The 18,800-nt window shown below is 39.6% G+C and overlaps 1 protein-coding gene across 1 annotated transcript in view; it reads right to left on the bottom strand.

The window, feature by feature from the left end:
• Positions 1-18,800, bottom strand: part of APP (amyloid beta (A4) precursor protein) — a gene marked incomplete at its 5' end in the record, with an annotated part of 112,571 nt that overhangs the window by 17,936 nt on the left and 75,835 nt on the right. The window contains 2 exons of the mRNA XM_010014159.1: positions 4,952-5,005; positions 11,659-11,880. Of these exons, the coding sequence (XP_010012461.1) occupies positions 4,952-5,005; positions 11,659-11,880 (276 nt within the window). The remainder of the gene's footprint in view (positions 1-4,951; positions 5,006-11,658; positions 11,881-18,800) is intronic.

Here is an 18,800-nt window from a genome sequence, read left to right as displayed (position 1 = left end):
TAAGCTGCTCTATGCCCTCACCTCATACAGACTGCAGCAGATGTGCTAATGGTTCTGCAAAACAGCTATCAGGCTTAGAGCCTCTGCAACCACATTTAACCTGCCCCCCCCTGCTTTCTATATAATGTAATAAAGATGTATATATCATGATTTATCAGCAGAAGGGCCAGAGACACAGAAGCAGCTTTATGTGCAATGTCTCCTCAAAGTTATTGACTGATTGCAAAAACAATCAACTGACAGAGCTGGGAGAACGTGTCCCCCCCCCCCATCCTATATGGAAGAAAGTACCACAATTAATATAACAAAATCCTAGCATTGTGAATAATGGACATCCTGTGAGTGATATCATTACAGCTGTTAGTGGTATAATTACAGTTGCAACTGTGCAGCAGATGATAATACGATCAACCCTGAACAGAGAACTGGTTGTTTTCTTTATCACCTTGAATTTCAGAAAATCTGCTGATACTAAGCAGCATCCATTCTGATGCAGGTTCTCTAATCTTCACTCAGTTTCCACAGATCAGACCTGCAGAATTAAAATGAGTAAAAAGGATCTTGCTTATGAGTAATCTAAAGATGTTTTCATATGTATCTTTCTGTGTGTATATGTCTCTCTATATACACACATACACACAAAAAGTTACTAACAGACCCAGAATTCAGCTGCAAGAAAGAAAACGTTCATCCTGAAAAAGCAACCTCTGGGGCACAAGCGAGGAGGAAACACTATTGAAAAAGCTGTTATAGTGAGGCTATCAAGAAAAGAGGTATTCTTTCTATTCCTGTGGAAGTTCTCAGGCTGGACTGAAGCCTTCCGATGTCTCCCTGTGCAAAGCAGTTCGTAAAGAGTAAGAAACATCATAAAGCTCTTTGAGTACATCTAGATATTTTCCTTCCCTCTGATCTTTTTCAGGAAAGAGACAACAAGAAAGGGATTTAAGCATAATTCTTATTTTTGTTCCCCCATTTGCGTATTAAAAAGTAGAAGGACAGTGTTATGAAGCACTAGGCTCCTTTCCAAACAGCAGTATAAATCATACAGATGTTTTATCTATACTAGGAAATGGGGGGTTCCCCTGACAATTACTCTCCTCCTGCGACTGATGTAGATCAGATTCAAATTCAGTCTTCAACTGCTGACAGCCAAGGTGGAGTGTATCAGAGGTAGAGGTTGCAACAACTGGCATAGATTTTGGTAGATCCTGTAAACTTGGCCCTTACTCATAAACTTTTCTGCTCTATGCATTGGACAACTCTTCCCTTTTCCTGACTTTACTCATTGACTTTATTTTTTGGAGGCAAATGACGTGGTGAACTAAGAAGATTCTAGTTATCACAACACTACTGACAACTAAGTATGTGCTCTTCATTTCTGTACTGTGACCAAATTATCTCTCTCCTGGGATATGCACAAAGGTCATCTGAAAGATTTTGATCTATTATTAAGAAAAATGTACTAATAATTGTAATAATGTTGTATGGGTGAGAGTGGTAAAAAGAAAATGGAAAAAAGAAAATGGTGCATGTTTCTATGTTTATCATAGTCCTTTCAGAGCTGATTTTCTTCAAGGGTTCTGAACACCTACAGAATATTCACTTGTTCTTATTTCCAGGCTTGGACCTTTGCAGGCTGACATGACACCTGTTTTTTCACCCTAAAGAAGCAGGTCACCAGCTTGTTCGCTTGAGCAAAACAATTAGAAGCACAAATTGGAAAGTGAAGACTCCGAAAAGGGCAAACCTTTCAGGAAAACAACAAGAATCTGGGCAATTAAAACAAAAAGTTACAAGCAGCTGCATGTATTAATCTGCCTCCAGGTCCCTTGTTAACGCTTTTTGATTGTACAATAATATGCTCTTTTTTTTTATTTAATTAGCTTCAAACCATAAAACCAGATACAGTGACTACAAAACCCCAGTCTCTCTTCTCCCTTTTTAACCTTTAACACAGAAATTTTATCTATAATTAGCAAGTAAAACAAATTTAAAGCACACAGTTTTAAACTGTCAGAATCCCTTTTGTATGTCACAGTTTGAGACCCCATCTGCAGTACTGCATTCAGCTCTGGGGGCCCCAACACAGGAGGGACATGGACACCATGAAGATGCTCAGAGGGCCAGATCACTTCTCCTATGAAGACAGGCTGAGAGAGTTGGGCTTGTTCAGCCTGGAGATGAGAAGGCTCCAGGGAGACCTTAGAGCAGCTTCCAGCACCTAAATGGGGCCTACAAGAAATCTGGAGAGGGACTTTTTACAAGGGCAGGTGATGACAGGAAAAAGGGGAATGGCTTTAAACTGAAAGAGAGTAGATGTAGATTAGCTATCAAGAAGAAATTCTTCCCTGTGAGGGTGCTGAGGTGCTGGCACAGGGTGCCCAGAGAAGCTGTGGCTGCCCCATCCTTGGCAGTGTTAAGGCCAGGTTGGACAGGGCTTGGTGCAACCTGGTCTAGTGGAAGGTGCCCCTGCCCATGGCAGAGGGGTTGGAACTGGATGAGTGTTACGGTCCCTTCCAACCCAAAGCATTTTATGATTCTACATCTGATGCTACAGACACCCCGGAGTTCCAGGCAGCCTTAAGAAGTCATTGATTCCACTGACTCCAACTGAAACATACTGACCATGCCAATGGGTGTATTTCTGGTTTTAAGACATGTAAGCCTGTACAGCTCCTGCTAGTATGCACATAAGGGGTTGGAACTAGATGATTTTTAAGGTCCCTTCCAACCCAAACCATTCCATGATCTATTTGCTTTTCTCTGTTCTTAGTTCATGAAGCTACTCAGACTGGCATAATTTTTTCCAGTTGAAGTTTTATCACACATAAATTGTTTTTAAAGGATAATGAAAAATCAGGTGGACATTTATTGCCAAAATTTATATCAGTAACGACAAATTTGCAGAAGTCTGGACATGGTGTTAAAGGCATAAGGAACTTAATATCTACCAACAGTGAAGAGAGTATGTTTTGCTTACTGTTACAATACATTTAGCACTACTGTAAAGAGGCAAAATCCTCATTTCACAAGCCCATGTAATACACTTTCTGCTGTGAAATTCAGAGTGCAGGCACAGCAGTGAGAGATTTTAGTCTTTCCAGGAAAGCAAGCACCATCTCTCTGCAGAGGAATGTGGCACGCATCCTTGCCAGGCTGGAGGGGTTCACTCTGTGCCAAAATCAGAGCATGGGCCTTCGCAGCACTTAAAATCTGTGCTAAAAGTGATGAAGGCAGCACAGGCCCCTGGACAGTGCTGCTTTTGCACTTGAGCAGAGAACTGAGGAAATAATCCACGTGATTTTCATAGTGCAGAAGTTACTCTATCTGCTGGAAATTTCAAGCCATAATGGTCACATGCTGATATTTTTTACCCCTCCATATGTATCATGCATATTTGGAAAGATCACTCATGACCTATGCTAGCCACACTTTTAGCATTATTTATATCACCCAAACAACAAAATGCTCTGATACAGCAGACTAGAACACATCATTTCACCCTGAAACTACAGCGCGGCAGTGTGAGACAATCCATTCTCTAGAGAAGGGACACCAAAGGTTTCTGTCACATGAGTGTATGTGTGAGGGAATAGAAGGGAGGGAAGGAATAATCTTCAGCAATAAATAAGGGCCTCGTAACAGGAGACTTTTCAAGATCGAAAATTGAAATAGTTAACAGTCTCAAACTTCAATATTAGACGAAAATTCCTAGACTGAACTAATATTACAAAATTTTCATTTGTGATATTTCTACTGCTCTTGGGGGAAGAAATCTAATCCAGAAGGCAGAGATGTTCCCTGATCCATGACTTTTGGCATCATTGGACAGCTAACTCTGTACCTGTTTCCAGGCTCTCTTCATGGAATGAATCTCTGAACACAAGAGAAGATGTCAGATTCCTAAAACAGTGCCAGGAGCACATCACCTGTCAAACCTTGATATGGGTGAATTATCAGAAAGGTACGAACACACTAGGAGGGTGCTGCCCATACTCTATCTAGTGGACATTTGTGGAGGAAAAGATGAAGAGAAGAAGACAGACTGATCAGTTTGGTCTGAAGAAAAAACCATAATGATGATGTGACACCAAAATAATTCTGACCCTAAAATATACTGATCTCATCTCACTATGTGTTGGAGAGTTCTTCTGAAATGAAAGGCTGCTTGCTCTCAATAGAATCTGCCATTTCAAGATAATCCTAAACAAACATAAGGGGAAAATCAACCTAAAAAGCAAAAGAAGTTAGTATGAAAAACAATCTTCTACTTAGAAAACTGGATTTGTCCCATTTACTTTCTCCAAATGTTCGCAGCTTGACTCACCAAGCTAGGCATCTGTTATTACTCTGAAATCAATAGGAAGACACAGGTATTACAGAGGGCTAATAATCACCCCTCTCCATCCTAGAATAGAATGCACAGCTGTACAGAGGTGTCCTTAGGGAATCCAGAGGGAGCATATTATATATCAATTTTTAGATACCTGGTGTTAGCCAAGAAAAATATCACAGTAAAAAACATTGATATCATGAATGAATTCCTAGCCCCAACCTCAAGAAACTCTACACAGAGAGGATTCAACATTTCTATCACACATTCCCAAATTAAAAGTACTCTCCACACTAGGGGGTGCCATGTCTACCACCTCCTGGACCTGCCAAAGCATTATTGCTAGAAGGGATGACAACTTGATAACGAGTATCAGTTCTGGGTCTCTGGGTCCCACTCCCTCTGCAAGAACACATCTGGAACACGCCTGGCACAGACAGCACTCACACAGGCTGACAGGGGTTTGTGTGGGGACGCTTCCCTGGTTGATGGCACAGCATTACGTTTCAGGAGAGGGTTATACCGAAGCAAAGAAGCAAAGGTAATCATTTCAGCTCAAGCAGACCACATGCATGCGGGGAAAACACAGGTTAGGTAAAAGCCATGCAAGTTATATACCTGGTCGTGTGGTGAGTCCTCTGTCTGCAGCTGGGCGGGCATCAACTGGCTCAACTGGGCATGTGCAGAAAAGAAACAAAAAAGCAAACAAAAAATAAACAAAATCCCCCAAAATGGTAAAGACAACTGCTCTTCTGTTGGGACAGTGCAGGAGACACTTACTGCATAAGCAAAGTTACTGAAGCACAGCTTCAGTTAATCCTGGAGATAAAAGGAAGGGATGGACATGACTTTGAAAGGAAAGATTGACAGCTGATGCATCAATTTTACATCATTTTCTGGTTACTGCTTAAAGTGAAAAAACATCAAGATCAAATTTGTCTGCAGAGGGAAACTGTATTCATTATGTGCAAACTTCTTCCAGCTGATGATCAGATCTGGCAGCAAGAATGCACACGATGAGTTCTTGCAGCTACTCTTGATCAATGCTGACTTATTAACCCACTGAATCCCAACTCTTTTTTCCTTTCAACAGGCATTCTTTACAGCACTAGCTATCAGGTCTGAAAAAAGTAAACTGCATTTTGAAAATACAATCAATACTTCATCCCAATGTGCTCAAATTTGTAGACAGCATATTTGTCTTCCTATTTTTTAAAGGGAAGCAAAGGGAAAATACCATTTTCTTCCCAATTGTGTGCCATACATAGTTTTACAAAACTCCTGTATTACTGTACTAAAGGCTTTATCAGCTGAAGCCTAAGGTTGATGGAACCCACTGGCATTAACAGAAAAACAGGATTTGCAAAACTTAAGAGCTGTTTGAGTCGTTACCTCAAATAGTCATCACCTCAGTAAAGTCCAAACATATTGGAGAAGTTAATTAAAAACTCAGATTTGTCCCCCTCTTTTTTGTTGTTTCTCTCTTTTACTCCAATACTGTTGCCTTCTTTATCTACCCCAATGCCAGTGCCAGAAAGAAATTAAATTCAGAAATAAAATACTGTGTTGCACCTTAGAATTCAGAATTTTTAGAATAAGGTATTCTCATTCATTTGAATTCCTGGATTCAAGTATGAACCTTCTAATCAGCAGTTAAGTGAACCACAATAACACAGGAAACCTGACAAAACCACCGTTTTCAATGACTAAGAACTGCTCACCACATTTGGCATCAGTAAAATCACACAGACCTGATGATATTGCCGATTTAAGTAATGGGACTGCCCGTCTTCTCAGGAAGTCTGTGTCACTTGCTTAGTGTTCCTATGGGTTTGACAAATAACCTACTATGCCTATGTGGCACCCATGTCCTTTGTACACAGGAGATGATTGCAATAGCTCCTGCCTCTGGGAAAAAACCAGCTTTATAGTAGCTGCAGACTAAAAGTGCATCCGTGTATCTGACTTGCTTCTGTTTCCAGAAGGGCAAAATTTTCATAGGGCTTGCTGGTCTGGTGCTGCAGAGACAAGTCATCAAACCACTTCTCTTCACAGCAGTTCAGAGTGGCACTAGCAGACCATGTAATTGCTTTCCTTACATACTGCTGTACCAAAATCAATTTCCATCCTTAACTAAAAACTACAATTTTAAGTATTTCCTATTTCAGTCTTCTGTTAGGTTTTCCAATATTGTCAGCACCAACCCTCAGGTAGGTCAGCAGTAAATCTTCAGTGGAAAGAATTGAATGCAAGAAATAATCAAGGCCCAACATTACTCAAACTGCTCCTGCAGAATCCTCCTCTGTCACTCTGGCCAATGCCTCCTCCCTAGAAGGCTATGAGGTCATATTTTCCTCTTGCTTTGCAACCCTACATGATCATAGCTACAGAGAACTGAGACAGCAGGTTGCGGGTAGCAATAAAAAGCGGAGAAGGTGAAGGCAGAAAAGGATGGAGGAAGTTTCTGTTGTACAGTAGCACAGGTCTGACCTCAGGGTAATGCAGTATTTGTGGAGCCTAGTGAAAGTATTAATAATAATTCTTCTTGCCATCTATAGTTTTGGAAGCACTTTACAGAGGAAAAGGCAAACATCACTGGCACAGTTCGTAACTGACACAAAAAGTGTATCAACATGCTGGAGGTCACAAACCAGCTGCAGGGCAAAAACTGAAGGCAAACTATCAGAGCCAAAGGTCTTCCAAAGCAGATTGTGATTCTAGGCACCCAAGTACAGCGTGCCCCTAGCAGCACGACACAAACTAAGGCTGGTTTCTTGAGAGCTGCCACCTTTTGAATTACAGCTGCATTTTAAAATCTGCTTGCTCTTGCCCCAGTACTGATGGGCAGTTAACTCTGAAAACCTTGTCTGTGGGTTTTCCTCACTGCCTGCCTTGCTGGACCACACCACCTCACAACAGTTAATGTAGAGGGGAGAAGTTTAAACCTACTACAGCTTTCATCAATAACCAAAACTGTAAGATGTGCTCTGTATTATTATGAAAACTGCATTCTTTCTGATGCTCCAGAATCATATTTCTCTTCAACACACTTCCAGGTGCACAGAAATACACAGAATTAAGACTGAAAACTTTCCAAATAGCCTCGCAATTGGTAGATATCTGCTTACACTGACTACGAAGGTTTCATACAGGCTCTACAACCCACCATATATTTAATGCTAACACATTTCAAGAGCAAGAGAGAACATTGTTGCTTCTTTTTTTCAAAAGTAAAATAAAGGTGAATCAAAAAGCTCAAATTTAGTACAAACCAGCAGGTGAGGAGAGGTGTGTGATGCTCACCCACCAAGAAGTGTGTTGAAGGGAATAACTGGCCAAGTCATAAGGTTAACACAGTACATTCACAAAAAAATCTCACTGCAGATAAGTAATCACTAAAGCTAACTGTAACTGGCAAAATACAAAGGGTAAAACACTAAACCCAGTTATCCATTGGCAAAATGCCCAAGGGCCTTGTCAGAGCTTCACAGCTATTGGGGTTTTGCCCCAATTGCTGAAAGCATGTTTTTCATTGTTAAAACAATTTCCTGACCGTTTGCTGGTGCCTTCTGTGGTGTCCTCAGACAGCATTTTTTGTTAGCCTAATTTGTATCGCAATATGCTATACATAGGTTCAGCCATGCAAGTCGTGAAGTGTATCACGTGGTGCTTTGAATTCACCTCTGTGTACATTTACAGGGAAACTACCTCAGGGAAACAACAAGGAAGGAAATTCTTTCAGAAAATACTGAGCTACCCAAGGTCTTTTTGGTTTTAGACTATTTTTCACTCATTCATCAGAAAAACCAATTTCAGTAAACTGCATAAACCCCATTCTTTTACCTAAACATGCAGTTTAGATTGTGAAAATTTAAAATGGAGTTATGAAGCCATGAGATTATATGGCAACATACCAATCCAATACATTATTAATAGCTCTGGCTGAAACCTGGGATTAGATCATGGCCATGGCAGAAAACAGGCACGGGAACTAATGACAAATATTAGGTATTTTTTGTAGCACTTCAACTTCATCACTTGTATGCAGAATACTGGATATCTTGAAACTAAGGCTTAAATGGCTACATTTCCTTCCACATTTTGGTTTAAGCATTCCCTGAATGGTTCCTTAAAAACAAGTCCTAACACTGTGACTGTGCCAGAGCAGGTGGGATCCCAGGTCCTAACCCTGCCAGCTCCAGGATTTGTCTAGTTGCCTTTCACATTTCAGTCGTCCCATTAGAAAATTGTTTTGACAGTAATGCAGATTTGCAGTGAGGTAAATGATTTGCCTGGTGTGCCTGCTCAGGACTGAAGAACTATTGCTTATACAGTGCAGCAGCTCTGCAGTAAGGAAGTTGAGACTCTCATTCTACCCAGAAACCCACCTGCATACACCAAGCTATTAGCACCCTGGATTTGTGTTCAGCAGAGTTTTAAAAAGGTTGACTTCAGCTTTCAAACTAGACCAAAACAGTATGAACAAATGAACTGGTAACTTGCTTGCCATCTGAAACTCCTCTGGTAGTCTGTGCTCTGTTTGCTGGACCCACTGCTCAGCAGATTCTCCAGATACCAGGTTGCCCATGTGGAACATGCTGAGTACCTCAGCTCTCACCCAAGTAAATGGGAGCTGAGATACTCAGTTCTCTCACCTTCGATGGCATGCTCAGCATCTCCCGGCAGCAAGAGATCATCACTAATACTGAAATCGTTAGATACTCCACAGTATTTGAGGTTTCTCTATTTTTGAACTTACACCTTTTTTGATCAACTGTTATTTGTTAAGAAACAGGAATGACTTGCTCAGTACTGCAAAAAATACTAAAAACTCACTGCATAAGGGGAACTTACTGTGTGAAAAACAGACTATGCAAAAAGACCTTCAGTGGAGAGGGAAAGGAAAAAAAAAAAGGGAGAAAATTGTGTCAATTGTTTTTTCCTTTTTGCTACTTCCAAATATTCTAACAGGACAGACACATGTTTTTGGAAGCTATTTAGACAAAGCTTGCAATTAGACCATGGCCACAGAAAAAAACAGGCATGGGAAGTGAGGACAAATGGCACATGTAGTCCTGGGTTTCTGGAACAAAGAGGTGGGAGACAAAGACAAAGGAAAAAGATAAGGCTGTGAAATTTCTCTTTGATATTATGGGCAAGGGTGTAGAGAGGGTATCTAAAGAGAGAAAAAAGGCATTGTAGGCATGAGCACATGAACAACATTGTGGTTTTGGTAGTTGACAGAGAAGGGCAATGTGAAAACAAGGAGGACTTGAAGAGGTTTAAGTCATCAAATAATTTCTGTGCAGACTTAAACGCTACTAATAGTTGGCCCAACAGAATTGTTTGCTGCAGTGATTTCATGACAAATACAATCCTGATATCAAAAAACCCCAACAACTTAAAGGTATAAAAGTTAAAAGATGTTCCCACAGCAAACATTAAGAAGTGCTGCAACAAACCATGCAGTGCATTAAAATACATAGGATTCATAATTAAACAATATCTTATCGAAGGCAGGAGAGTTTTTGTTTCTCATTTGCTGTCATACATTTTAAAAGAACCATACTTAACATACTTGCCTCTGCGAATTCAGTGTCACACTAAAGTATGTACCTTTCATTATTAAATTCTGGGCTTTGCCAGGTTTCTGAAGGAAAAAAAAAGGCTTGTGTGATTAAACTATGGGTATGTCTGTGTGCACCTGTCTACCTAGTAACTTCTTAACCTGGTGACTGAAATCAGTACATTTTGACAGCTGGGAGGACAGACTTCGAAAGTAATTAATCCTCACACATGAAAGCAGTCAGTGGGTATAGAAATTGATGCCCTGTATGCCTCAGCTATGGGAAAAACTACAGCCAGCGCTGTACTGGAAAACTCCTGTGGGACAGACACCACTGGCCAGCCTGGTCAGCCATTTGTACTACTCCCCAGCACCTGATGCAATCCAGCCAGCTGCTCTCAGACACTCAGCACATCACTTGGCTGCAAGTGCCCTCCAGACACATCTGGAGTTCTTGTCATCATCTCCTGCCTTCTGTTTCTTGCTGCTCGCCAGTCCATTTAGTTTGTTCCAACTCTCCCTCTGCTCCTTTACTTGCTTCCTACCTGTAGCGTTGACTCCCTGGCAGTCTGATTTTAGCCCCAGTCCTAACCAGCCTCTCCTCTTCCCATCAAATTTTGCTTCACTGATTTGTAGATTTTTGCTCAGATACTTTCTTTAACTTCATCTTGGGCTTCCTCTGGCTCCTGGGGACGACCCCCTTTGATGACAGAACTGGTTCTGGCTCCACTGATGTCATCTGGCACCAACTTCAGACCTGGCAAATTGATGTCCATGTCCCACGTTTCACCTCCTGAGCACCAGTTGCCAACAGTCACCCACATATTGTGCTGGAATGAGACCAACTGCCAACTAAGGCTGGTCTCAAAACTCATTCTGAGCAGGTATAGCCTAAGACAATGGTTTCAAGAGATTTCTGAGGGAGGTTAATGTCTGTTCCACTACAAATTACAAATTTGCCTCCAAAAAGACTTCTGTGGTTCCAGCCTCTGTGAATCTGCTGCTTTGCAGTAACAAACTTTCACTAATGTGATTAACTTGGCACTAATGACAGTGGAGTTGAACTGATAAAGGAAAAAAAAACACAATGGGAGAAACTTGAATGACATGATCGAAGTCCCTCAGGTTTCTGATTAATTGGCTCTGGCACCTAAGTAAACTACCATTTCCAGATTATACATAAATTAATCAAGTAGTATGTAGCTACTACAATAAATTAGTCTATGAGCAACATGAAATACTCAGGAAAAAAGTTTTCACTAGCTAGTTGCATTGCTGAGTATGCAGGAACGTTTCTGCAGTACATACCAGACAACCAGTGTGTGTGGAAACAAAATAAACTCTCATGCTAGGATTGTGCAGAATTCGTAATCATTATTGTACCAGCAAACAAAAAGCTCTTCCTTAACTAAAAAAACAGTGATTTCATCATCGTACAAATCTAACAACTTTCTGAGCTCCCTTAGCTAACTGTCATGTATTTTCTAAGACTGTCACTCATAATTTGTTGTAATTTATTTTGATTTGTTTTTCAAGGAAAGTAAGCTCAACACTGAAAGCTACTGCATTTCTAAATTCCAAATCTTAGTCAGCATTTTCTTTTCCATCAGAGAGACAGAGCAGTCAAGTTCTAAACTTACATTTGAGGAACTCTATCCTGCTTACATCAGAAAGACATCAATTTTCAGGGAACAATGTGAAGAGAAACCACAAAGCTCAACTCAGAATATTCTGTGGTTTCTCCACTTATTGTACATACCTTCATTTTCAGTATTGGCTGGAACAGAATCAACACCAAATGGATGCCATGGCTGAAGGTCATCTAGGCTGAACTCTCCATCCACTGGCAGAAGTTCAACTGTAGTCTTAGTTTCCGTCAATGAAGGCATAAGAGCATCATTTCCATAGCTGATTCTGGGTTCGCTGATCATATTGGCCAAAACATCATCAGAATAGTTTTGCTCTTTCTGAAGTAATTCATCTGCAAAGGAATTTCAATACAGAAATTATCTGAAAGAGCCTGCATTTCTGATGACGTATTTGCAATTCTATTGAAGTAATAATTCACTGTTACGGGATTCTGTTTTCTTATGATAAAAAAAAACCCATAAAGGCTTACAGTAGTCAAACCTATGTGATAAGCACTGCAGCTAAGCAAGCCATTTTTTTGCAACATGAACCAGAATTGTTCAATACTATTTCCCACCCCCATTTCCACCACATAACAGATCACAGGTCTGTGCTTTACAAGTCCCTGGACTCTTCCCCACCACTTTTAAAGGAATCACAAATCAATTCCCTTCAACTCAACATGTTGCTTTAAGCCAGCAAAAGCCCACAGGAAGGAATGTCTTTGTTATTTCCCCTTCCTCTTAAAATGCTCACTATCACAGCTCCTAAATCCTAAATCACTGTAAAAGTTACTATATTAAATTTGTCTTAAAACAACACACTGAATCTAGAGAGTCATTAACTCTTTTAACATATATAATTTTGCCAAAATACTGAAGTTGTTCTTTGATAAAAATCTTTAATGGTAATAGACATCTGTAGGCAAATTATTCTACGAGAAACCAGGACCTAAAGCTGTGCAGTACTACTTAGGTTGTGTGTTTTTTAATTTGAAACAAGACGAGATCAAAGCACTTTTCAGCTCCATCAGGTGTATAGGACAGGTTCTCCAAGCCAGTGTTAAAAATAAGCTTGGAGGCTGTGTGTGCTTCATTATTCCAACTCCCTTCTCATATCAAAGTTTTTCTACTCTCCATCTCCCTCTTTCACTGCCAGTTTTTTTGTAGGAACAACACACTATTCAGAAGTACTTTGAGGGAACTTGGTGCACAACAGCATGTTCAAGAAAACAAGCAATCACAAAGAAGATAAATAATTGCTACTAATTCACCAATGTAACTAGTAAGCAGACGTTACAGAGCTAAATAGTTCAAAGACTGTAAAGGTTATATCACTAGAGTTTAAGTGCTTGCACACATAAGCACACCCATAACAGCTGATGATACAAAAGCTTTTATTAAGACTGGCTTCTCTTCACTCGGTTAAGGGTCCCCTAACTGTCACCACTTCACACCCCATCTGAACTCTGCAGCAATTCAGGGACAGGAATTACCACTCTACTGCTAAATCCCTTACGTCACTCCGTAAGGGCTCACTTATTTCCCAGTATCACCAGTGAGAAAGAGCATCTAAATTTCTATATACATAGAGCTTTTAGACCCCTCAGTAAGATCTTTTGAATGCTATGCTACAGACATGGCTAGGCCTGCCAGGCTGACAGAGAGGGGCGACCAACTCCCATCATGACACTGTGATTATATCCAAGTTCCAGGAGGCTGGGAGGGATGCATACACAGTGTCTGTCTCTCAGTGCTGCCCAACTGGGAACACGTCATCACCAGCACTTGCAGGCTCCATTGTTTCCCATTCAGCTGTGGCACAGAGCACAGACATTAACTGACCCACACAATAGCTCAAGTGAGGTGGACAGATATTACAACTAGCAGATTATGATTGCATCCATTTTACAAGCAGGGAAACAATGGTCAAAATGAACGAGCCCATTTGATGCGATGAATCAGACACTGAACAGTGAGAAATTGGAAATGCCTGGCTTAGAATCCATGCTGGAGTCCATCAGACTGAGGCAGCTGTGTCTGCACTGAGTAAATCATTTGCAAACAATTGTTTCAATCTCTGAACTGCTCCTAAAAAAGTTTGCCCTAGGGTGTCCAGTTATCGACACTAGCTGGCAAAATCCAAGATCAATTTTTCAGTGCTGATTTTGTTCACAGTATCGATAGCTATTTCAGTCATCAATTACACTAATGGAAAGCCATATGGCCTGGCTGTTACCTAGCTATACAGTATTCCCTCCCCTTTTCACAGTGCCAACTGAATTCCCCCACCCTGCAAGAGACAATTTCCTAAACAAGCAGAGGTACAGACACAGATGGAGGCTAGGACATGCATTCAAGACTGTTTCAGGAGTTTTCTTTGTGTGGTGAATATCTTCATTGTTAGGTGCTGGAAACAGAGATTCTAGGCTGCTTTTCAAAATTTCCTCTCTCCATCAAATCAACAGGACAAAAACTCCACGATAATCTTCCTACAATAAACTTTCTGTTGCTCAGCTATTATCTCCTTGTAGCGTCCTGCTAAGTCCTGCCATGGAGAAGAATAAGAAGGATATTGAAACTCTATGTCCCTCTGACAGTGTGTGCTCAAAAGCAACTATGACCTTGGGAAAAACCTCTGGGACCTCAAACCTCATTCTTGGGCTCACTTGCCCACTTGCAGGCATTTCCCTATGGGTCATCACTACTCAACAACAGCATCTAGAAAAACTGAAGTGAAATATGTTTGGGGAGCTAGACAGAAGGGCAATACCTCTACAAGCTCCATTCAAGACTATTTTCTTATTTCACAAAGAGCAAAGAAGGAGCAGAAGAAAAAGAAAATTTATTACAAAATCTTTTGGTGGACTCTGGACTGTTACAAGCCAGTTGTTCACAATGGCCCTAGACCACACTTTTACTTGCAAAGCTTTGCAAAGAGCAAACGTACCATGACAAATCCCAACAGAGGTGATGGGAGTCTTAAGAGTGGCAAAAACCATGCTGTTCTATAACTTTATCTACTTTTTATTGGCATACAACACTGTTTCCAGTGTTGGACTCTGGGGCATACTTACCTCAGCCCTTAATTGGCATAGCTATAATGACAGAAATTTCATGTAAAACAGCTCCACTTGCTGCTCTGGAACACCAGCAATCCACTAATTGTCTTTTAAACCATCATTTTCATTTAGTTCATAATAAATTTTTTTAATTTCCAAAAGTAATTATTTATTTGAATTTTCTTTTCAAGGAGCCTGTTTATTGGATGCTGTATGTCTCAATTAGGATTTGCCAAGAACATTTACTCAATCATTTATTACAGCGCATGTGATAAGAAGTAACATGTTTGGATGCAGCTTTCAGTTGTATGTCTACTTTATGGGCTAATTCAACATGTCACAGCTCATATTCTTCAACACGAGCATGTGCCTGAATGAGTTGCACTGATGTAATGCAGTCAGGTTTAAACTAAATTTGAACATCTGCATCTTACCAGCTGTATGAATCAAAACTCCCCAAAACTGGTAAACATGAAACAAGACCTCCTTAAAGGCTTAGCCTTGGTGAATTAAAACAAACCCAAAACATTATTTACCTGTACATCTGCATTTATGTTAGAGTTCTTAAATAATCTGACAGCATACTTGTAACGCAGTTATGCAGCAGCACTTCCACAAACTTGATGCAAATGAACAGATGTATTTCACATTCGGAAGGCACTTTCATTTCCCCACAAGTCATTTCTACGGAGATGTGTTGTAAATACGGTTTATGGAGGGAACTCCAAAATACGAAGTATTAGTAGTACACGTAAGGGTTCTAGAGAAGTTACACTTAAGGTTCAAAGGACTTTCTGTACCTGCGATGAATGCAAATTCTACAGAGTCAGAAAGGTAGTTAAGTCACTTGTATATCCTGTGGGTTTCATGTACGGAACTTTCTGCATTAAGCTGGAGTTCCTCCTCTGAGGTCAAAGGAGAGAATACAGCAGAAAATACCTTGGGTATTTCCTCCAGCCTCTGCCCAAGTTAGAGGAAATTTCAAGCATGTGCTTAAATTTAATCGCACTGAAGTCTGTGCCTTACCACAAAGAGTTAAGCTCCACTGAGTTTCAACCAAATTGTTATTTTAAGATGTTTTGCTCAATCAAGCATTATAAGTTCATAATGTTACATATTACTGGGTGTCATAATTATAACATTATCAAGCTGCAAAACACAATTATATGGCATTCAGTGTTGAACTAATTCATTTTTATAGTACAAGTCAAATATAATTTAGAGAGCAACTCTCATGATAACTTTATTGAAAGCGATCTGCCTACTGGAAGGTGTGAGAGTGGCTTTGCTGCCTGCACGCTTTGACAATGATGATAGAAGAGCAGTATGCTAGAAAATCACCGTGAAATACTGGAAACAAGCCTAACCTCCAACGCTCAGACCCATACTGACAGAGAAATGTGACCACCCCATCAGATTTAAGCTTTCTTCTCTTCTGCTGGTTAGCCTGTGAAATTACGCCACAGGTTGTCTTATCTGGAAACTTTTGCAGTGCAGTATGTCTCTCTGGGTTAAACTGGGACTGAAAGAGCAAGACCATGGAAAACTACTTCACAGTTCTTATTTTCTGTCCTTTAGATACTTCACCATTAGGGCAAGAGTAAGTAGCAGCAGAAATTTTTTATGTGCCTCAAAATCTTCAGTAAGACGAAAAGACTTTTTCAACTTCTCAGAAAATGAACATTTAAGGTATTATGAAGCAGCTCACCTAAAAAATTTTTCCTAAAGTTACTAAAAGAATAACCATCCCATAGCCTTTATTAGACGATACCCTGTTAGGTGCCTAAGAACCAAACTTCAGAGAAATACACCCCTGAATAGCTCCCATATTTAGAACCATAGTAAAAAAAACATGCTTCTAATATTTTTAAAAAGACCACAACTTTATCACTTTCATTTCTTTCCCATTTTTTGCTGCTTCTCTGCTTTCAGCATATGTGCATTTCAAAGTTTCCCAAATCACATTATAAAAACAACCCAAATTGATTATCCTCTATAAGCAGGTACATGTAGTAATGTTTCAGTTAGATTTGCCTTGCAGACTATTTGTCTGAAATAACAAAAAACCCCACGAACGTTTAACTTCTATACAGAGCAATTGTCCTTTTGCAGATAGAACATGATATCAGATTTTCTGGTAGTAAACAGTGTTCAAAGCTTATCCAATTCAGGAAAACATTTTTTACCATGTAATGATTAATTTCAATATAAGCTAGATGTCTTTCTCATTAGGGATGGACTTTAATGCAAATTTAGTTTTGTAGATAGCTATGCAATTGCAGAGAGCTTTGAGCAAAGGTTCATGAGTATTTCCACACCACTTCATCAAGGAAGAACCATAGTCATCCTCTCTCATTTTTACAGCTTGTTTCACGAAACTCAAGGTCTTGATATTTTGTCTAATTTTGTAAGAAGGCAGCTATGACACTCTTTACCTTCAGTGAAAGAATATTAAAATTACTACAGACCCTCAGCTACCTGACAGTTACATAAATTAGTTACTAACTAAAACTAAGTATCAATATATGGATACAGATGTGTGCACATTTCTAATTTTTAAATATATTTAATGGCCAGTCTTCTGATTAATGACTGCATTTCCCCTCAATTCAAAGCAGAGAGTATTAAAGGAAGTTTGAGGGATAAAGTTAAGTCCAAAACCAGAAGCTTGTGCAAATTAAAGACCCTGTTCTTCCCTTTCACAATTTCAAACCTTTTGGTCCACTTCTGTGGTCGCCTTCCCCTCACCTCATCCTTATTCAATTTGGTTAAATTAATAATATTGTATCAGAAAAATAATTCACCCCTCACAGCCTCAAAAGCTCTGGATTAAAATGCAGAAAAATCCTACTTCTTATGGATTTTAGTTATGGCACTCTTTTGGGTAAAAAATCTGAATGAAATATAGTTTTTTGTACACTGAGCCCAGTATTTTCAACATTGGGATCTTTTCAGTTCTAGCACATGTAAAGCTCCTCTCCAGGTAAGATGATGGCAACCTAACATCAAGATAGACAAGAAAATATTAAAAAATGCTTGGGGAAGAAATGAATTGAAACTCTATACCATAATCAAGAACATTCATCATATGTCATCATTCTGATCCACATAAGGCACTGTAACAAATTCCCAAGGTTTAAATTTAACTCCACATTTAATTCCAAATTAACATATAATTAAGTGCTTTAAAATAGGCTGAGGAGTTTAAATTAAAGGAAATAAACAGCCCCCCCCAATCATCACTGACATTTCTGCCAGATGAATCAGCATTCATTATTGCCCCTCAGTCTTGTGTGAATTAGAAAAAGCCAAGTACATTTCCATCCTAAATAAGTAGGTTACAAGGCTTGTAAGTGAAACTGCCCTGCAAAAAAGCATTTATATGAAAAACTGCTATGGACTTTTATTGCCTTATTTTCTGAAAATAATTTACTTAATTTACTTATAAATTACTTATCAGACTTACTTACTGATTAAAATAATCAGATTTATTTACCAACCTTATAATACACAGTAAAACTCAGAACTGCAGTAGAACCTAAAACTCTACCACTTTCGAACCCCCAAAAAAAGTCCATTACCCATCATTTCCTGTAAAAACTTCAGGTCAGAGTACGAATCCCACAGCAATTTTTGTGTGTACTGCACATGGAGGCAGCTAGTGAATCACTAAATAATCCATACCAATATACAAATCTGAACATTAATTTGTTCCACCCGAGCAACCCAGAGAGCATTTTCAATTTGAGTCACTTATAATAGTTTAAATCAGAATTTACCAAAACTGAATTGTGCAGCATCTGCTCCAGATAAAATATATTTTGCCTATTTATTAAGTGCAGTTTTAGCACTTGATAGGCCAAATGTATCCTGGGTTGTTGGAGTATTCTAAAGAGATGAATTTGTTTCATTTAACAAATATATCCATTAAGTGGGATATTGCCTGTTCTGATGGCTTTTATGCTGCTTTCATATGCACGATCTAATAGAAGGAAACAGAACAGTGAAAGGACTGGAATCCCACATAGGTAGCACTATTCAGAAAAACGCATTTTTCAATTAAATTGGGCATACGACAATCACACAGCAGGAAAAAACTGTGCTGGTGCAAGGTTGCTTCATTTGTAATCCCACATGCATAGGAACTAGTTGTTAGGAGATTACTGCAACATGTCCATCAATCCAGCTGTTCTGTAAAATCACATACCCTC

The sequence above is a fragment of the Nestor notabilis genome, unplaced genomic scaffold, assembly GCF_000696875.1.
Source record: "Nestor notabilis isolate BGI_N333 unplaced genomic scaffold, ASM69687v1 scaffold3905, whole genome shotgun sequence".
Lineage (NCBI taxonomy): Eukaryota > Metazoa > Chordata > Aves > Psittaciformes > Psittacidae > Nestor > Nestor notabilis.
The sequence above is the reverse complement of the archived record's forward strand: the minus strand, read 5'-3'. Positions and strand labels throughout refer to the sequence as shown.